Source organism: Ranitomeya variabilis, chromosome 2, assembly GCF_051348905.1.
Source record: "Ranitomeya variabilis isolate aRanVar5 chromosome 2, aRanVar5.hap1, whole genome shotgun sequence".
Taxonomy (NCBI): Eukaryota; Metazoa; Chordata; class Amphibia; order Anura; family Dendrobatidae; genus Ranitomeya; species Ranitomeya variabilis.
Window position 1 is genome coordinate 954,903,865 of NC_135233.1, and position 22,897 is coordinate 954,926,761.

At 38.9% G+C, this 22,897-nt stretch overlaps 1 protein-coding gene across 2 annotated transcripts in view; it reads left to right on the forward strand.

Moving 5' to 3' along the window:
- TRPC1 (transient receptor potential cation channel subfamily C member 1) overlaps positions 1–19,170 on the forward strand; it is a 111,861-nt gene extending 92,691 nt beyond the window's left edge. For both annotated transcript variants that reach the window (XM_077290799.1, XM_077290798.1), the window contains 2 exons: positions 10,492–10,686; positions 18,332–19,170. In XM_077290799.1, the coding sequence (XP_077146914.1) occupies positions 10,492–10,686; positions 18,332–18,559 (423 nt within the window). In that variant the 3' untranslated portion in view covers positions 18,560–19,170. The remainder of the gene's footprint in view (positions 1–10,491; positions 10,687–18,331) is intronic.
- The last annotated feature ends 3,727 nt before the right edge of the window (positions 19,171–22,897 follow it).

A 22,897-nucleotide genomic window follows, 5' to 3' on the forward strand; every position in this document is an offset into this window, starting at 1 on the left:
TTTGGATTTTATGTGTGCTGGACAACTGATACTGCACATCACCCTGAAAACACCATACTTACTGTCAAACACGGTAGTGGCAGCTTCATTTGAACTTTATGTGATATATCAATGCAAAGTAGCAAGTATTTGTAAAGTGTAAAGAATATACATGGTATCCTAAATATTTTAAAACTATAAATCTGAAAATTGTGACGTGCATTTGTATTCAACCCCCCTGCTGTAAGTCTTGGGGTATGTCTCTACCAGCTTTGCACATCTAGAGGCTGAAATGTTTGCTCATTCTTGTTTGCAAACTAGCTCTAGCTCAGTGAGATTGGATGTAGGCATCTGTAAATAGCAATATTCAAGTCCTGCCACAGATTCATTAAGTTGCATGATAATAACCAAATGAACAAATATCATGTAGTAAGTAAATACATAGAACATGCAAATAGCATAGGGGACTTAGCTGACACTGTTTTGATCACAAAAGTGTAAAAGCCACCACGACAAGGTGAATGTAATCGGGACGATCCTATCTGTAGCATTAAACCTCACCATATATCAACAGATCTCAAGGTAGATGGGGGGCAGGACCCAGGCCTGACTGTCCAGACACCTGTCCATGGATATAGATATAGACAAATCATATATAGACAAAATGCCCAGCCCAAAAACGAGGGGGGGGGGGGGGACCATGTCCCTGTTTGCATAAAGTAAAAAAAATTAAAACAGAGCCAAAAATGTTCTGACTAATTTCTTTGGTTTTGTTTTAGTTCCATGCACTTTGCACAAAGAGGGGCATGGCACCCGCCTTTTGGAGCTGGGCAGGTGCTGGAGCTGAGCAGATGTCTGAACAGTGTGAAAATACAAGAGAGATTCCTGATTTGAATCTTTGATATCTTAGTTAAATAGGACACATGATGTGAATTTATCCTTTTTCCAGGTTTTCATATAAAATGTGAGTGTTACATTTGAGAGTATAAATGCACCTTTCAGAAACTTAAAATGTTGCGAATTGGAGTAATAAAAAGCACATTGGCAAATATCAAATTTTATAATTAGATGACTGGGTAAAAGGATCCCCAAAATAGGTCTTGTGATTTTTTTTTTATGCAGTTGTTGGCACCTACCGAAAGTGGTCCAAGAAAGGACAACCGGTGAAATGGTCATCAACCCTCAATGCTCATTTATGTGCTTACGGAGCAATTGCTAACCTTTATAATGTATTTTCCCTCAAATTTTCATATCATTTTCTATATACATACAGTACTGTGATAAAAGTTTTAGGCAGAAGCAAAAATTCTGCACAGTATGAATGCTTTAAAAATTGGAAGTGTTAATAGTTTATTTTTATCAGTTAACTATCTACAAAATGAATGAACAAAGGAGAAAAATGGAAATCAAATCAATATTTGGTGAGACTGCCCTTTGCCTTCAAAACACCATCCATTCTTCAAGGTGTACTTGCATAAACAAGAACAGAAAAAATAGAGGGCTATGTATTTCTAAGAAAATTTTAAATGGTGTCAATAAAAATGGCAGCTTAGGGTGCAGAAATAAGCCATCACCCAGCCCCAGATCATGTAAAATGGAGACACTACTAAATTTTTTATCACAAATTTTAGATTTTTTTTTCACCACTTAAAAAAAACAAACTTATACATGTTTGCTTTCTGCATATTCGTACCGACATGGAGAATCATATTGCTCGATCAGTTTTTGCATTTAGTGAATATGGTAAAAACAAAACCCCAAAAATAATTATGGAAATGCACTTTTTTGTAATTACACCGCACTTGGAAATTTTCCAGTATGGTAAAATCAATGGTGTCATTAAAAAGTAAAACTCGTCCTTATATTAATGGAAAAGTAAAAATGGCTCTGGGAAGAAGGGTAGAAAAAAACCAAAGCACAAAAATGGAAAATCGCAAGGTCGTAAAGGGGTAAGAACTACCTTCAGTGTAAACAAAACAAGGAATCCTGGAAGTGATGATATGGACACTAGAGCCTTTATTTCAACATTATCATGTCCATTTGGCAAATACATGAAGATACAGAAGTATTTCTGCTAGCCTACATCCACAGAAGGTCAACGGTTAGTTCTCAAAAATATTTGGAACAACTCTGCCCAGTTTCTTCAAAAACTGTTAGGATATGTGGTGGTCTCCCATTGAGGTTTGGCCGCGGCAGGTGCTGCTCTGCATAGACATCAGTCCCAGCGTCTAGCTCAGGCTCGTGGTATACGGTTGGTTACTGCAGGCTCTCCAGCCAAGGCCTTTGTAACCAGTGTTATACAGGAGCAGCCTGCCATTCTGGAGCCTAAGTCCAGAGTATTCCTTACTGAACAGGTCCATAATGTGGCAGGGTCTCATTGGTGGTTGGACGCTTGCTGCATGGGTGATGTGGCAGCTCCGGATTGGCCCACATGCGATGTCTCGACCAACTGGGCGTAAGTGTTTAGGGCAGAGACTTATGTATAAAAAGCCCCCAGCGTCGCACGTGGGTGCTTTAGTATCATTTGTGTGTGGGTATGTGAGTGTAGACCCTTCCCATCTGTCTGCAAGTGTCGTATGTCTGTCTCAGCTTCGGGACTGTACACGGAGGCAGGCAGCTATTGTCAGTGGGGGCAATTAGCCGTTTAGCTTTGCATCTGTTAATCTGTTACCTACTTGTGTGTGGTTAGCACAGTAGAGTTTCAGAGCAAACTCAATCTTAAGGCCCCGTCTCACTTAGCGACGCTAAAGCGATCCCGACAACGATACGACCTGTCAGGGATCGTTACTGCGTCGCTATGTGGTCGCTGGTGAGATGTCAAACAGTGAGATCTTCCCAACGATCGCTGCTGCGATCTCACTGTTTGACATCTCACCAGCGACCTGTAGCGACCTGTACAACGATGTCACATGGGAGCTATTATGACGATTCAGTGTCTGAGTCGTCAACGAGGTCATTGGTAAGGTGTCAAACACAGCGATGTGTGCTACCCAGCGGGACCTCAATGATCAAAAAAGGTCCAGGCCATTCCGACACTACCAGCGATCTCACAGCAGGGGCCTGGTTGCTGCTACGTGTCACACATAGCGAGATCGCTACTGAGGTCGCTGTTGCGTCACAAAACTTGTGGCTCAGCAGCGATCTCGCTAGCGATCTCGCTTAGTGAGACGGGGGCTTTAGTCAGGGTATTATGCTCAGAGCATCTGTTTAGTTTCTGTGTGAGAGTGACAGCTCAGTTGCAAAGCATCTGTTTAGTTTCTGTGTGTGAGTGACATAGCTAAGTTGCAGAGCATCTGTTTCATTTCTGTGTGCGAGTTCAGTTCGCGTGCACTTGTACTGTTCCTTCCTGTGGAGTAACAGAATTTGGAACTCAGTGTCCTGTTCACACTGAGTGACATTAACCCAGTATGTACAGGTAATTGCTCGCCGTGTATTCCGTCATTTTTCACTAGCAGCAGTTTTCCATCTCTGCATGGTGGACCCTGGGTTGTGATTGCGCTTTATAATTTATTTTATTTAGTGCAATTCGCCAAGCATAACAATATGTGCCCACGATCAAGAAATAGCAGCATATATTCCCTGCCTCCAAATGCTGCGTTCTAATCATGCAGTTAAATCCGCATGGGTTCAGTGAACCATGCAGATTTACAACATCTAGTGATTGGCTATGGGTGAAACTACACAGCACATCTCCGCTGCAGAAAATTGAGTTTACACAGCGCTAAATAGAAGCACAGTGGGCATTGAATTTCTATAAATCCCATCCACTGTGCTTGCAACCTAGTGTAAGGGGGTGACCAGGTTCATCATGTGCCTCCCCTCCTTTGAACACGTACACACGTGTCACGTGCGGCACACTGAAGTTTTAGTAATACTAAGGTAATGTGTGGTCCCCTACTGTTATTTAATGTGTGTTATATATGGTGATGTATTGTACTCAATATGTCTAAGATTAGGGATAAGGTAGGATAGAAGTTAGCATAAGGTATTAGTGGGTTTAGATTAGAGGGGGGCATAATAGAGCAAGGAACAGACAAGAGAGTTAACAGAGACAGGCATCACAGGGGTTAAGGAAATGGGAGGGACAATATAGAGCTTCAGGCATTTTAGTAAGGCTGCTTCCTGGTAGATGCCAGAAAGCCTGGGCATCTTGCCCCAGGGCAGGAAGCATACTGCTTATGGGACATCCTCAGGCTGTGAAGATAGAGCTGCTATAGAGAAGAGGGGCCATAGGCCTTGGGACAGAGTGGATGGGCACCAGCTTAGTGGAACTATCTCCAGGAAAGATTCGGGGTCTATGACCAGGACGGGAGCAGCTATAATAGTGTTTCCGGCACCTTTTCCTATGGAAGCCATACAAGGGGCTTACAAGGAGCTGGTAACGCAGAAAGGACAGATGGGACAAGAAGTGTCCACAGATGTAGCTGGAATTACTGAGAAAATGGAAGGAGAGGTCACAGGAGTATTGAATTTCGCCTGGAAGCCAGGGAAAGGACAAGAGATGAAACCTTGTTTGAAATGTGGTGCCAAAGTGTCATGTGCCTGTGTTTCCAGTAAAGTTGAAATGTTTGCAAAGGACTGTGACTCTGCAGTGATTCTTGGAACTTGGAACCCTGAAGCCAGAGTGGCATAAACCGTAAGTGTTATGCTGCATGTGCAGCTGAAAGAACTTTATATTTCCCCTGTGAGGCGCCAAGGTGAGGGAAGGCTAACCCCTGTTGCCACGGCTACATCCCTGGTCCCCTTACTTTAAAACACAGCGGTTTGGACACCGCGTAGGTGAACTGCGTCTCAATTGCTGCTATTTCTGATCGTGGGCATGCTGCCTTAGCAAATGTACCTTTAAGAATCAATACTCTGCCTTTTTCTTCATTCACTTTTGTTAACTGATACAAATATACTATTACGACTATTTTTGAAACTTTGAAAGTATTATTATACTTGGCATGATTTTTTCCACATCTGTCTAAAACTCTTGCACAGTACTGTAAATACTGTATTTTAACAATACACTATATATATATATATATATATATATATATATATATATATATTGATATGCATTGATATGTAAGTAAATATATATACATATACGGTGGACAAAGTAAGTATTTGACACACTGCCGTATATTCAAGTTTTCCCACCTACAAAGAATGTAGCGGTTTGTTATTTTTATCATAGGTACACTGTGAGAGACAGAATCTAAAAATAAAAACCGTAAAATCACATTGTATTATTTTAAAATAATTAAATTGTATTTTATTGCATGAAATAAGTATTTGAACTCATTATCTGTATAAAAGACACCTGTCCACACATGCAATTAATCACACTCCAACCTCTCCACCATGGCCAAGACTAAAGAGCTCTCTAACAAAAACAGGGTCAAAATTGCAGACCTGCAAAAGGCTAGGATGGGCTACATTACAAGAGGCAAGCAGCTTGGTGAGAAGGCAACAATTATCAAAAAATTGAAGGAACACAAGATGACTGTCAATATTCCTCAGTCGGGGGTTCCGTGCAAGATCTTGTCTCGTGGGGTAAGAATGATTGTGAGAAAGTTCAGGAATCAGTCCAGAACTACAATGAAGGATCTAGTCAAGGTCATGTGGTCAGATGAGACTAAAATAGATCTTTTTGGTATCAACTCCACTCGCCATATTTAGAGGAAGAAAAAGGATGAGTACACCCTCAAGACCACAGTCCCAACCGTGAAGCATGGTGGGGTAAACATCATACTTTGGGGGTGCTTTTCTGCAAAGGGGACAGGACAACTGCACAGTATTGAAGGGAGGATGTATGGGGTCTTGTATTGCGACATTTTGGCCAACAACTTCTTTCCCTCAATAAGGGCATTAAAAATGGGTTGTGGCTGAGTCGTCCAGCATGTCAATGGCCCAAAACACACAGCCAGGGCAACTCAGGAGTGGCTCCGTAAGGAACATTTTAAAGTCCTGGAGTAGCCTAGCCAGTCTCCAGACCTGAACCCACTAGAAAATCTTTGGCGGGAACTGAAACTCAATGTTGACCAGCAAAAGCTCCATAACCTGAAAAATCTAGAGAAGTTCTGAATGGATGAATGGGCCAAAATCCCTCCAGCAGTGTGCACAAAGTTGGTCAAGAACTAGAGGAAAAGTCTGACCTCTGTAATTGCAAACAAAGGTTTCTGTACCAGATATTATGTTGTTTTTCTATTGTATCAAATACTTATTTCATTCAATAAAAAGCAAATAAATTATGTAAAAAGCAAACAGCATTATTTTCTGGATTTTTTTTACAGCTGAAGTGTACCTACGATAAAAATTGCAGCCCTCTCCATTCTTTGTAGGTGGCAAAAGTTGCAAAATTGGCAGTGTATCAAATATTTTCCCCACTGTGTATACAGTCATATGAAAAAGTTTGGGCACCCCTATTAATCTTAAGCTTAATGTTTTATAAAAATGTTTTTTTTTGCAACAGCTATTTCAGTTTCATATATCTAATAACTGTTGGACACAGTAATGTTTCTGCCTTGAAATGAGGTTTATTGTACTAACAGAAAATGTGCAATCTACATTCAAACAAAAGTTGACAGGTGCATAAGTATGGGCACCCTTATCATTTTCTTGTTTTAAATACTCCTACCTACTTTTTACTGACTTACTAAAGCACTTTTTTTGGTTTTGTAACCTCATTGAGCTTTGAACTTCATAGCCAGGTGTATGCAATCATGAGAAAAGCTACTTAAAGTGGCCACTTGCAATTTGTTCTCCTGTTTGAATCTCCTCTGAAGAGTGGCATCATGGGCTCCTCAAAACAACTGCCAAATGATCTGAAAACAAAGATTATTTAACATAGTTGTTCAGGGGAAGGATACAAAAAGCTGTCTCAGAGGTTTAACCTGTCAGTTTCCACTGTGAGGAACATAGTAAGGAAATGGAAGAACACAGGTACAGTTCTTGTTAAGGCGAGAAGTGGCAGGCCAAGAAAAACATCAGAAAGGCAGAGAAGAATAGTGAGATCAGTCAAGGACAATCCTCGGGCCACCTCCAGAGAGCTGCAGCATCAACTTGCTGCAGATGGTGTCACTGTGCATCTGTCAACTATACAACGCACTGTGTTTTTTTGCCGCCATGCATAACGCCTTTTTGTATTACCAAACAACTCAATCTTGGTTTCATGAGTCCACAGGACCTTCTTCCAAAAAGAAATTGGCTTCTCCAAATGTGCTTTTGCATACATCAGCCGACTCTGTTTGTGGCGTGCTTGCAGAAACGGCTTCTTTTGCATCACTCTCCCATACAGCCTCACCTTGTGCAAAGTGCGTTGTATAGTTGACCGATGCACAGTGACACCATCTGCAGCAAGTTGATGCTGCAGCTCTCTGGAGGTGATCTGAGGATTGTCCTTGACTGATCTCACCATTCTTCTTCTCTGCCTTTCTGATGTTTTTCTTGGCCTGCCACTTCTGGCCTTAACAAGAACTGTACCTGTGTTCTTCCATTTCCTTACTATGTTCCTCACAGTGGAAATTGACAGGTTAAACCTCTGAGACAGCTTTTTGTATCCTTCCCCTGAACAACTATGTTGAATAATCTTTGTTTTCAGATCATTTGACAGTTGTTTTGAGGAGCCCATGATGCCACTCTTCAGAGGAGATTCAAACAGCAGAACAACTTGCAAGTGGCCACTTTAAGTAGCTTTTCTCATGATTGCATACACCTAGCTATGAAGTTCAAAGCTCAATGAGGTTACAAAACCAAAAAAAAGTGCTTTAGTAAGTCAGTAAAAAGTAGGTATTTATAACAAGAAAATGATAAGGGTGCCCATACTTATGCACCTGTCAAATTTTGTTTGAATGCAGATAGCACATTGTCTGTTAGTACAATAAACCTCATTTCAAGGCAGAAACATTACTGTGTCCAACAGTTATTAGATATATGAAACTGAAATAGCCGTTGCAAAAAAAAAAAACACTTTTATAAAACATTAAGCTTAAGATTAATAGGGGTGCCCAAACTTTTTCATATGACTGTATGTATATATATATATATATATATATATATATATATATATATATATACATATATATATATATACATATATATATATATATATATATATATATATATATATATATATATATATATATACAGCCCCTGGTAAAAATTATGGACTCACGGCTTTGGAGGATGCTCATTCAGTTGTTTAATTTTGTAGAAAAAAAGCAGATCACAGACATGGCACAAACCTAAAGTCATCTCAAATGGCAACTTTCTGGGTTTATGAAACTAAAATAAATCAAGAACAAAAAATGTGGTAGTCAGTAATGGTTACTTTTTTAACCAAGCATAGGGGAAAAATTATGGAATCACTCAATTCAGTGGAATCACCCTGTAAATTTTCATACCCAAAAATAACACCTACATTAAATTAGATCTGCTCGTTAGTCTCCATCTAAAAAGAAATGATCACACCTTGGAGAGCTGTTGCACCAAGTGGACTGACATGAATCATGGCTCCAACACGAGAGATGTCAATTGAAACAAAGGAGAGGATTATCAAACTTTTAAAAGAGGGCAAATGATCATGCAACGTTGCAAAAGATGTTGGTTGTTCACAGTCAGCTGTGTCTAAAAACTGGACCAAATACAAACAACATGGGAAGGTTGTTAAAGGCAAACATACTGGTAGACCATGGAAGACTTTAAAGTGTCAAGACCGGAAACTAAAAGCAATATGTCTCCAAAACAGGAAATGCACAACAAAACAAATGAGGAACGAATGGGTGGAAACTGGAGTCAACGTCTGTGACTGAACTGTAAGAAACCGCCTAAAGGAAATGGGATTTACATACAGAAAAGCTAAACAAAAGCCATCATTAACACCTAAACAGAAAAACACAAGGTTACAATGGGCTAAGGAAAAGCAATCGTGAACTGTGGATGACTGGATGAAAGTCATTCAGTGATGAATAGCGAATCTGCATTGGGCAAGGTGATGATGCTGGAACTTTTGTTTATTGCCGTTCCAATGAAATTTATAAAGATGACTGCCTAAAGAGAACAGTCATTGATATATGGGCCGTATGTCAGGAAAAGGCACTAGGGAGATGGCTGTCATTACATCTTCAATACATGCACAAGTTTATGTTGATATTTTGGACACTTTTCTTATCCCATCAATTGAAAGGATGTTTGGGGATGCGGAAATAATTTTTCAAGATAATAATGCATCCTGCCATAGAGCAAAAACTGTGAAAACATTCCTTGAAAAAAGACACATAAGGTCAATGTCTTGGCCTGCAAATAGTCCGGATCTCAATCCAATTGAAAATCTTTGGTGGAAGTTGAAGAAAATGGTCCATGACAAGGCTCCAACCTGCAAAGCTGATCTGGAAACAGCAATCAGAGAAAGTTGGAGCCAGATTTGTGAAGAGTACTGTTTGACACCCATTAAGTCCATGCCTCAGAGACTGCAAGCTGTTATAAAAGCCAAAGGTGGTGCAACAAAATACTATTGATGTGTTAAAGTGTTTTTTGTTTGTTTTTCATGATTCCATAATTTTTTCCCTATGCTTGGTTATAAAAAAGTAACCATTACTGACTACCACATTTTTTGTTGATTGTGATCCTGCTGCTGGGTTGTTGCCCTCCTACAGCCCCCTCCACATCTCCTGGTGTACTGGCCTGTCTCCTGGTAGCACCTCCAGCCTCTGGACACTACGCTGACAGACAAAGCAAACCTTCTTGCCACAGCTCCCATTGATGTGCCATCTTGGATGAGCTGCACCACCTGAGCCACTTGTGTGGGTTGTAGAGTCCGTCTCATGCTACCACAAGTGTGAAAGCACAACCAACATTCAAAAGTGACCAAAACATCAGCCAGAAAGCATTGGTACTGTGATGTGGTCTGTGGTTTATTGAGTGTGTCTTGATAATTGCCAATAATTTCCATCTGTTGTCTATTCCATTTGCACAACAGCATGTGAAATTGATTGTGAAACAGTGTTGCTTCCTAAGTGGACAGTTTGATTTCACAGAAGAAGTTTGATTGACTTGGAGTTATATTCTGTTGTTTAAGTGTTCCCTTTATTTTTTGAGCAGTGTGTATATATATATATATATATATATATATATATATATATATATATATATATATATATATATATACGGGTATGCACAGCTATTTTTTGCTTTCAGCTATTGTTGCACAATAAAATATTGCAATGCATTTTGGATTATTATTGTTAGTGGTATTATTCAGACCAGCCTGGTTTGTCCCTTTTCTGTCCCTTATTTTATTTGTGAGACCTTGGAGATGTAATTTCTGTTGACACTAAGTTGACACTGTGTACCCTATGCTACATTTGGGTTTATTTTTACACGACAATGACTTTATTCATTACTCAAATACTTCAAGTGTTTAGAAAGCTAAAGATCAAACCATCAGTACAGATAAACCTTGGGTGTTTTATTTCGCTAAGTCCTAACTTCTTTCAATGTCTGATCTCTTTGTATCTTTGTATTTAGAATCATGAAGATAAAGAGTGGAAGTTTGCCCGGGCCAAGCTTTGGCTGAGCTATTTTGATGACAAATGTACGCTCCCTCCACCTTTTAATATTATCCCCTCTCCCAAGACTATCTGCTATTTGTTTAACAGTATGAGTAAATGGATCTGTTCTCATACTTCAACAGGGAGGGTCAAGCGACAGAACAGTCTCAAGGTAAAACCAGTAATCATTTCCTAAACTGTCCCAGACAGCGTAATATCCGCTTAATGTTCTAACCTTAGATGTCAGACTCGGCTAACCCTCCAAGAAGTCAAGAAAAATTAATTAAAGTTTTATTGTAGGAATGCAGCATAGAAGAAGCTTGCTCAAAGAAGCTTACACAAGCAGTATTGCATAGGATATGAAAACCGAATGGTGCAGATTTCCTAAAAGGCACATTATACACACCAATGAAAATTATGATAATTGCAATGTTCTACTGTCAACAGGTTTAAAAAAGCAAAAAACAAAAAGATTTTGTTCATAAACAATTTTTTAATCGTTTTCAAACTCTGGGAATTTTGTGGTGTTACTCATTATTTTCTAACAATTTGTACACACATTTTATTTTTGAGATGTCTTTATGTAAAAACTGCCAGAACAAAACACCATGCTAAGAGCTTGATGGATCTTAAAAAATGCCACTGGCCACAAAAATGAAAATAAAAAAGCCAAAAAAACAAAATGCTGAGTATGTAGACTTTTCAAAGATTTGCTATACACTTTTCTTCTTTTCTTCAAAGATGCAGACTTTTCCCTATATATATGTTTGGGATTTGATTTTGAATCCATTTTCAACCAGAAAATGCCTAACTAGCTCATCTTTAAAAATAGCAGCCTATAGCATTACCCCACCTCCAACTGGATGGAGTCTGAGTCAAAGTGGATGTCTGTGCCCGTTACTGATCCAGCCGTGACTTAGGATAAGAACCAAAATCAAAAACTCAATTTGCAGACGTGCATTTTGGGGGTTTTGCCTTTCATCAGTGAAAAGCAAGAAGTTTAATTTGGCTTATTGTGAGATCTCTCACATGGGGTCTAAAGGGGAACGTTCTCTTTGCAATTACCATGCCAGCATAAGCAGACCTATAGGCTATGCAATAGCACTCTCCACAAGTATCTCCCCTTATTCCACTGTCAGAGGCATCTCACCTAGACAAAAAAACTCTTTATATGCACTGATGAGAAGAAAACACCTTGAAACAAGTGTCTGCAAAAGGAATGTTTGGTTTGGATTTTTATCCTAAGTTATGTGGCATGGCTCAATATTGTCTTTTAAGATTGCTACCCTCAATAGATGCCGCTACAGTTGTAGTTCTCTTCCTCTCTCAAGAGGAAAGTTGCATATTTAAACTCCCAGGGGACCATTACATGGCCTATGTCACGCATCTGGGTTTGAACCCTTAAGCCTGTGCTTTATGGTTGGCTTTTCTGTCCATCGAACAACAGCAGATACACCTTTTCTCTGGGTGTTTAGTTTCTGTTATTCTTGATTGAGTCTTTTTAGAGTAACAGATGTTTGATTTACTCATTGATCTGCCCTATCACCTTTCAGGTGCGGCTTTATATAGTTTCCTCCTGCTGGTATTTCCTGCTGGTGATAGTCTCATTTGGATGTCCAAGCATACTGCTGTAGTTTAAGCCAGTCAGTTAAAGACCAGATAAGGTTTATATCTCTGCTGTTTATGTTCTTTACCTTGCACCTATCTTCTGTTTCTTTTAAGGGAGTAGGATGCATATTCTCTAACAGTACATACTTAATGCTTTATTTTGGATTTTGTTGTTTGTTTTACTCACTCTGGGATTTATTTATATTTCAGCACACTTTCCTTTCTGTAGGTAATTTGCACTTTGCTCTGTGTTCCAGTTCTTTAGAAGGAACGAGACACACTCCACAGACTTTCAGGCAGCATAGGTCTGAGTTGCCATTGTCTAGTCTGTGGTTATGGCTATCTCAGCTCACGCAGGAGCCACTAGGGACTGCGGGGTCAGGATCTGCAGCCTGTACAGGAACCAGCAGGGTCAGTTGCAGTTTTTAGTATGGTACCTATTGTTCCCTAGTGAGTTGCTACACAATCATAACAGTCTATAAATTTCCCTATGCTGCCTTGCCACTCTCCACACGGAGAAAAGTTCTGCCTTAAACCCACATTTTATTTGAGATTTTTACCATATAGTTAACAAACTTTTTTAATCAAAAATTGTGGCAAATGCTGTGGCAAAAACAGTTAATCTAATTTAAGTTGTCACAAGAAATTAGGCATATGTAGCATTTTATCAACTTTACTATCACATGAAACCATTAGCATAATAGTTAATGCCTTACAGAATTCCCTATCACACACAGGGAGAACATGCAGATTCCTTGAAGATGTTGTCTTTGGTGGGATATAAAACCAGGATCGCAGCGCTGCAAAGCAACAATGCTAACAATTGAACCAGCATGCTCTCTGTGTGGAGAGTACAATAGGCTTAAAGGAGTTGTCCACTACTCATCCAGCTTCTCTTCAATGAGCAAGGTATACGGCCTGTAAAATAACACCACTTATATTCACCTCCATTTCTGGCGACTTTTCAGCAGTCTCGGCATTCACTCTTTTTGGGATCACATCACATTGTTATGTCACACAATCCCTGGGTCCAATCAGTGCTGGGTTCACTTTCTCCACATGAGAAAAACAAACCGTTCATGAGCTCACTGGTGTGGATGATATATTGAAGCAGAGCGTGGTGCATGGAGGAATCAGACTGGCTCCTGAGCTGAAACCATGGATGAAATAGTGGAATAGTGGAGCTGCAAAAAAAATTTTTTGTATATAAAACATCACAATTATTTGGATATGGCTAAAATAAAAGAAAAAAATGAATTTTGTCTAAAATAACATGATGTGGACCGGACAACGCGCTTCTAGCCTTCTAAGAGCCGATGAGGATTGAAGTGCCTAGACCCGGTGTCCACCATGTTATGTTACACTATCTTTATTTTTTATTTGTTTTGAGCCATATCCAAATAAATGTGATGTTTTATATATAAATAATATTTTTTTCTGGTTGCCGGATTTTTCCACTATTTCTTCCATCACTTTCTCCGCTTTTGGACATATCAACATCAAGAGGAAGTGAACGGCCAGGCGCAGCTCTCACTTCCTATTGACATCTGATTCATCCAAAAGTGGAGAAAGTGAAGCCAGCGCTGACTGGGCGCAGGGATTGTGTGACATAACAATGTGACGGGATCACCGAGAGCGCGAGTGTCGATACCACTGGAACGCCACTGGCATCGGAGGAGAGTATAAAGTGTTATTATTTTACGCAAAAACATTGTCCATGAAAAGCTTTCTTAAATAAAGGACTTAGGTTTTTATGACACTGTAAACGGAGTGTTGCTGCTTTTTTCTCTATTTTGGATTATTATTTTACTGTCCACAAACATACTGATTGAGAAGGGGTTGTCTGAGTAATGGAGAACTCCTTTAAGTTGCTGCTGCATATTTTGCTCGTGTTTACAGGTTTTATGGAAATAAAATACGATGTAAGAGGCGAGGCATTGGAGTTTCCTTATACGATGTAGCAAACACTGAAAGAAGTAAGTTCTAGCAAACTCAACAGAGCTATAGGGTGTAAAGAAGTGTTTGGAGGAGTTAAGTCTTTCATATGCTTTTGATTGAAAACTGTAGGGAAGCTAGGTCATGTTTCACAGGTGATCTTAATTATATAGTGTCTTTGTTGTATTTTTACCTTCTACTACATAGGACAGAGTTTTATGGTCAGGTATTGTATTTCTGCAGCAACTTTATAATTCCCCCCTAACCCCACCGACCTAAAGAAACAGTATGTTGTAGATTTTATGTATGTTTTGATCTTGCCATACACTTTCTAAGGTAAATGGAGTATTATGCGGGAACATGTACACTGTGTAAAGTTTTTTGGTCTTGAATAAATGCAAGATATTGACTTTTAGGATTGCTACTTCCAATAGATGGCACTTCTGTAGAGTTCTAGTCCTCTTCTTCTCTGACGAGGATATTTGCATAAAAATAATGTAGGAATTCATTCTGAAGGTAATCATCATTAGTTGAAATCAGACACCACAGATTTTTATCCAAAATTTACTTTTGCTACATGAAATTAAAATTAGTTAATGAAAAATTCCCCATTAGGCTTTTTGTTTCTAGCTTATATCCTAAAAGGTGATCCCTGAGGTTTTAACTTGTATACATTTAAAATAGCAAAGCTAGGCTCTGTTTACATAGCTTTTTAGCACTGTACTCTTGAAATGCGTTTATCACAACTTATCCTTTGAGTAATCGTTTAGTATCTCTTGGGCGAGCATACATTGGAATTCCTTTTTTAGTTGTATTAATTTTTATATTAACAGACAACGGTTAAAATATGCAATGTATTCCGAAAGGCCTCTGTCAGAAGTAGAGTTTGAGAAATACTCCTCATACATACCTTTTATATCAAATATGATGTAAAATCAAATATGATGTAAACAGTCTTGGGCAAGACAACACCATGGTTAGGAGAAAAGGACCTTCCACCACCCGGATTCAATGATAACAAATCTGTATTCTTGATTTTACGATAAAATCCAATATAATGAAAAAAAACATCTGAGTAGAAAAATAGACTTGACTAAGAACCATTCAATAATATCGGTTCTAAACACGTAGTCTCATAAAGTTACTCTTTTCAATTTGAAATTTAGTTTTGTCATATTGGAGTTTATTCTTAATAATTAAAGGATATTTTATCTTTTAAGATGAGTGCTGAAAGCTAAACATGTAACTATATTGTGGTATACACTTGGTGGGATCCATTACCGTGCACCGTCAGACCATCACATGACATAAACGATTTTGGATACCGGTATTTATTTCTTGGAGAGTGAGCTGGAATTTTTTTACCGTTAGCTTACACCACTCTACATCCCCTACATAAATAGGATTAAATCTTCAAATCTACAACACCACACAAGTTTGTATTTGTTAATTTGACAATAGGACTGGTTAGCAAATTTTGGATACCTCACTGGTCATGTGGGTTTTCTTTATACTTAAAATTTATTCGTATGTTTACATGGGAGGCTGCAAATTTTCCTTTTGTATTTGTGGCTGGAATCAGCAGCAAAGAGAATAGGATTTTAATCTTATCCACACTTTGTGGAGAACAATTTTGGGGAAATCTGTTCATTATTTGCTGCTGCGGATGTCCCATGTTTTACAGCAAAACTGCAGAAATGTATCCATACTAAGATATTTGCTGTGAAGTTCTGGGACATTTTTGGTTCACCCACAGACAATTTCATATGGTCTTACAACTATATTTCAGTGGTTCCTCTACTAGGGCTCTATTGTGATCTAAGTTTGGTTCAATAGAATAGCGGGGTGGAGTAGACTAGGACTCTAGGTTCTCGCAGGCAAAACTCAAAAATGGAAGGGATAATTTAACTAATTTCATAAGTCTGTAGCTTTTATTTTTATTTTTTACCTATGCAGATTGAGGATTTTAATTTCTTGCTATTAACATGCTCTATGATTAAAAAAAACTGTTAAATATCAGATTTAAAAAAGTGCCTCGCTAGAGATGAGTGAACCTTTTCAAAACCAACTTTGCCAATTAATCAAATTTTCATAAAAATTTGGTTTGGGACAAATCAATCAGTCTCCTAGAACTGTACCAAATCCTTCCTAGTTCTTTAAAGGAAGTACCTGTAAAAGTAATCTCAAGATCTATGGTTATGGGTACACGGATAGTAACTGTTCTCGCAACACATTATCTGTAATGTTTATTGCTATGCTGTGCTCTGTGAAGTCCTCTCATGGTCCAGATTCAACACAAAATGGCTGCTGCCCTGGCTTTTATAGAGGTTATGATCGTCCATCCTTACTGCCTGTGATACTGTATAACATTCGATGTGATACCAGCAAGACATTATGGGGAAGCCTGCCCCCCCGAGGTCAAGGGAGCCTTCTCGGGTTAATGAAATCCTCTGCAATGAGTAAAATGGTGGTAAGTTGGTAACCATTTAAGATGGTTCACACAAATTGTTCAAATTTGCCTAATTCAATGAATTCTTAAACATTTGACCCAAATCTGATTCGTATAGAAACAATTTGCTCATCTCTATGCCTCATATTATATTTGAGAAATGTTGACAAATGTTGTCAGATTACTAATTTCTTGGCTCTACAATCAGTCACATTGTCTAAGCAGCTTCTAAATACCGGACAGAGACCCCTCAGACATTGAAGTAGTCCATAGTCACATTAGGGTAGTTCAATGTCATCTACCCAATTAATACCCAATTAATTGAGCTCTGTTACAATCTGTTCTTACTAATTTCCATATAAAGTGATATCAAGTTTAAACATACGAATATGAACATATAGAAACATTTTAGAAGAAGTAGTATAGACGCATCGTGAGTATAGCATGAGTCAGCCAGTAATCTCACAACATACGCCTCCAATGTTCCAGTTTTCAAAATTCTCACTTTTAACCCATAAATCAGATATGTTACTTTATGCAAGGATTCTGCAATATATTTAAAGGTCACTTGCCTGATAGGCATGGTAAAGATCCCATATTACAGGGTGCTTTTTCTTATATCCACTTCAGATCATTGATCAGAATCAAATGCAGAAAATGACAAAGTCATGGATATTGGTTCACATAAAATAAATTAGTGAAAAAAACACACTTAGGCCTCAATGCACACCTCTTAATGAACCTGGTACTTCTGAAAAGTGGCATGTGACTCGCCAAAAATCTTACTTTAGTCAGGGACTGGAGATAGATTCTATAATCTGATCATGATTTAGAAGAGGTCTGGTATCACACACCCATCGTGCCACATCCTTCCCAGACTCTGCCCATTTTGCTGGGCGAAACTGATGCAAAATAGTCAAAAGTGGCAACATTTGTACACAATTCCACGATAAGCAAAAATGTAAATTTTCAAAGCGATTTACACCTAAACTCGATTTGATGAATTGAGGCCATAGTATAACTTTCTATTGATTTAATCCCTGCTTTCTGTGGATTAGGAATACAGTGGCGGTCTCACTCTGTGTTTGACTTTTGCAGTATTATTAATAGTTCAATATTCTTTATCAGGAATTACACCCAGAGATAACTGTCATTGAGGAGGATCACTCACTAGACTTAAAGGGAATCTATCATATGAAAAAACGCAATTAACCTGCACATATGGGGTTAATCTGCAGGTTAATGGCTTTCTGAACCTTCCCGGCGCCCGCACTGAGAGCCCCACTGCCGGGAGAAAATTAACTTATTTCCTCCCTGCAGCGTTTGGCATTCAGTTATAGGGTTGTCGCCTGAGTGGGTTTAGTCACAGCAGCTTAGCATTAGAGTGTACTGTCAGGCAGTGCCTGGGGTGCAGTTACAGCCGCCATTCTCTATACACAAAGCAGTGACTAAACCCGCGGCAGCCCCACCTCCATGACTAGAAGCTGAATGCTGCCAGGGGGAATAAAGCTAATTTCTTTCCAGCAGTGGGATTCTCTGAGAGGTGGTCACACGGTGTCAGAATGCTATTAATGTGCAGGTTAATAGCATTTTTTCACACGACAGGTTCCTTTTAAATGAGATCACCTCTCTCCTAATACAACTTCCTTCACAACTCATGGATAAGCTTGAAGGTATTGCCAAGATAAAGTAGCCATGTTTTATCTCATGCGACGACCCCTTTAACCTATGATTTTTATTTACTTTTGTATGTCACCATTTTAAAGTTTGTGCTGTTTCATGTTGATGACATTTATTAATGTTTATGGATTTTTGGAAATTCTAGGAATGGAAGAGTCTTAGGCAAAAGAGAGATGAAAACTACCAGAAGGTCATGTGCTGCCTTGTTCATCGATACTTGACTTCAATGAGGCAGAAGATGCAGAGCACAGACCAAGCCACCGTAGAAAACCTAAATGAACTCCGTCAGGACCTTTCTAAATTCCGGAATGAGATGAGAGACCTCCTTGGCTTCAGGACCTCAAAATATGCAATGTTTTACCCACGAAATTAAGACCCTCATTATAGAGCTGACCTTTTTTTTTTTGCCTATGGAGCCGTTTTTGCTTGAATTTTGTGCATTTCTTTGTGCCAGTATTTTATTGTCTCAGTTAAAGTGTTCATCTCATTATAGGTAATTTGGTTTTTAAGAAATCAGCAGGAAAAATCAGGTTTTTTTTATTTTTTTCAATATCCTTTGTCAGGAATGGGTGTCTTGTGTCTTCTCTGCAAGGCTCCAGTCCTTTATTTTTCTAATACGTTTCACAGATCAGATAAAGCATTATGCAAGTGTACACGGATCCCTTGTACTGCTGCCCAATTCTAATGGGGACAAAAGTGTCCTGTCCTGCCGACTAATAATAATAATACAACCCCTGGCAAAAATTATGGAATCACCGGCCTTGGAGGATGTTCATTCAGTTGTTTAATTTTGTAGAAAAAAAGCAGATCACAGACATGGCGCAAAACTAAAGTGATTTCAAATGGCAACTTTCTGGCTTTAAGAAACACTAAAATAAATCGAGAACAAAAAGTGTGGTACTCAGTAATGGTTACTTTTTTTAACCAAGCATAGGGGAAAATTATGGAATCACTCAATTCTGAGGAAAAAATTATGGAATCATGAAAAACAAACAAAAAAACACTCCAAAACATAACTAGTATTTTGTTGCACTACCTCTGGCTCTTATAACAGCTTGCAGTCTCTGAGGCATGGACTTAATGAGTGTCAAACAGTACTCTTCATCAATCTGGCTCCAACTTTCTCTGATTGCTGTTGCCAGATCAGCTTTGCAGGTTGGAGCCTTGTCATGGACCATTTTCTTCAACTTCCACCAAAGATTTTCAATTTGATTGAGATCCGGACTATTTGCAGGCCATGACATTGACCTTATGTGTCTTTTTTTCAAGGAATGTTTTCACAGTTTTTGCTCTATGGCAGGATGCATTATCATCTTGAAAAATGATTTCATCATCTCCAAAAATCCTTTCAACAGTTCCCATTTTACTATGTAGAATAAAGTATCAAAATGGTTCATCCTGCTGCTTTATTGAGAACAAGTTATTATGAGATGTACAACTTTAAAGACTCATTTGCATTTATTGCATATCCTTATAGTTTACAATGGTTCTGTGTAATATGAGTATGTCATTCATTTGCATATATTTATTTTACTCAACAAAATATCAAAATATTTATGGTGTATGTTCCTTGAAATCAATTATGTCATGGCTTTCACAAAGCAAAAACTTTTCTTATTGTTTATTTATTACAAATTGCTAAAGATTAAATGTATATATGATTCTCAAAAATATCTCTGACTTTGTGGTCATTGACTTGAATAAAAGTTTTTAAAATAGAAAGTGAGCAAATAATATTAGCTTCTAAATTGTATTTAAGGTAACACACTAACAAAGCAAATGCATTATATTAAATATATTAACGCTTGGATCACAGCAGCATATATTCTCTGAACTGAGAGAATTGGGCAGGTTTTGCTAATCACACTCTGATCAGATTGTGATCCAATTCTCTCGGATGAGGCGTAGATGGAGTAAAAAAAGTCTCTATCTATTCTGTCAGTCTGTGGAAATTGGAAATGTCGACCTAGTGCAGTCTGCTGTTTTATTTTCCGAGTGCAGTCCAATGTTTTATGTTTTCAGGTTTCAGGGCTTGTGCTGTGCAACATTGAGTTTCAGCTCCCTCCAAAGATTTTCTATTGGGTTGCCCTGGCTGCGTGTTTTGGGTCATTGACATGCTAGATGACCCAGCCACGACCCATATTTAATGCTCTTCTGAGGTAAAGAAGTTGTTGGCCAAAATATCGCAATACAAGACCCCATTCATCCTCCCTTTAATACGGTGCAGACGTCCTGTCCCCTTTTCAGAAAAGCTACCCCAAAGTATGATGTTTAACCCACCATGCTTCACAGTTGGGACTGTGGTCTTGGAGTTGTCCTCATCCTTCTTCTTCCTTCAAACATGGCGAGTGGTGTTGATACCCAAAAGTTCTATTTTGGTCTTATCTGACCACATGACCTTCACGCATGCCTCCTCTGCATCATCCAGATGGTCATTGGCTAAATTCAAACAGGCCTGGACATGTGTTGGTGTGATCAGGGGGACCTTGTGTGCAATGCAGGATTTTGATCCATGATGGAGTAGTGTGTTACTAACAGTAATGTTTGAGACTGTGGTCCCATCTCTCAACAGGTCATTGACCAAGTCCTCCAATGTAGCTGGGCTGATTCCTGACCTTTCTCAGAATAAGGCTGGAGTCACACTACCGTGTAATGCGGACGAGTGCTATGTGATAAAACATTGCATAGCACTCGGACCAGTGTTCCTCAATGGGGCAGCTCCCATCATCATTTTTTTCTCAGACGTTTTCAACGTGCGAGTGAAATCGCAGTCTCGGCTCACTTGCACCCATATAAGCCTATATGAGTTAGACAACGCACACCACTCAGATATCATCCGAGTGCTGTGCGTTATATGGTGACTGTGGCAATGGAGGAGATGGAGAAATTAGTTTCTCCGCCTCCTCCGCAGCTGTGCTCCGATCCGCTCTGTGCGAGAGGCTCGGAGCACAGACGCATGACACTCGGCTCCCGCTCGCAGCAGAGCAGGAACTGAGGGTCATTAGCATATCGCATCTGATACTCTCGCATCGAATGTACTACTCTAGTGTGACCCCGGCCTTATCCTTACATCCCAGAAGGTGAGATCTTGCATGGAGGTCGGAGTGTGATTGAGTGTGTGGACAGGTGTCTTTTATACAGGTAACGGGCTCAAATAGGTGCAATTAATACAGATAATGTCAGCACAGTAGGAGGGCTTCTTAAAGAAAAACCAACAGGTCTGCGAGAGCCTGAATTCTTGCTGGTTGGTAGGTGATCAAATACTTATTTTATGCAATAAAATGCAATTTAATTATTTGAAAATCATACAATGTGATTTTCTGGTTTTGATTTTTAGATTCTGTCTCTCACAGTTGAAGTGTACCTACTATACAAATTGGAGACCTCTCCACTCTTTATACGTGGGAAACTTATAAAATTGGCAGAGTATCAAATATTTATTTTACCCACTATATGAAACTAATAAGCACATTTTTGATGCTATGGAGAAAGGAAACATTTTTAAAGAGATTGTCTACTACTATGATGTTGATGATCTATCCTGAGGTCAGTTAGTATCCTATTCACGTCAATAGGATTGGCCTGCAGTGTTTAGGAATGGCCGCTACACGGTGTAGGGAGCTACGCTGTTCTGGCTCTGTATCCTATTTACATCCAACCGCTTCTGGAGCTGATAACAGATGATCATCGGGGTGTCGGGTATTAGACCTCACTGATCTGATGTTGACTATGTATTCTGGAATAAATAATATTTTCGTAAGGTACAGCCCCTTTAAGCTGTAGTCAAACATGGTGGTTAGTTGAAGATTTCGCAGTACGGTTTTCTGCAACAAAGAAAGGCAAAGGCAGATGTGTTTTTCAATAAGACTTGATAAAATCTTGTTCACATTTTGATATATTTTCGAAAACTACTTGTTCAAATGACCAGACACATAACTTATCACTATATGATTTACACTTACTTTACTGTGTATGGCCCTATGTAGGCTTGTCGACTTCTGACATCCAGGGTGGATCCAGAAAATGATAGACTATTCTTGCTGTTTTGCTGATAGCCTTCTGATCACAATAATTTAGAGTCTGGTAATGAAAGCTGGGCACTGGGTATAACGATTAGGAAATCACAGACATGCCCGTTCTAGTGTTACGAATAACTGGGTACTGCCATGGAGGACAATTAGCTAACCTAAAACTGATAAATCAACTGATAATGGCACTACCTAAAAGGAACTAGACACTATCTTGCTGCTTTGTAAAGAATTGTACTATCCTACTTGGCCATAGAAAGCTCTGAGTAATAGATCACTTACCCCTAGGTATTAGGCTATGTGCACATTTTCAGGATTTTTCGCATTTTTTTTAGTTTTTTCGGTGGCTTTCCGCTGCAAAAATGCTAAAAAAAAGCTTACATTAAGCATCCTATTATTAGAATGCAATTTTTGTGCACATGTTGTGTTTTTTTCCACACAAAAAAGCATCGCGGAAAAAAAACACAGCATGTTCATTAATTTTGCGGAAAATCTCCAGATTTGCCACTATATAACATAGTAGTGGAAAGCTCCAGAAAAATCCGTATAAAAAATGCGAAAAAATGCCATAAAAACGATAGCGGATTTCTTGCAAATAAAGTCCAGTTTTGTTCAGGAAAATTCTGCAAAGAATCCTGAACGTGTGCACATAGCCTTACACTACTCAGTTAACTGGGGTTTGG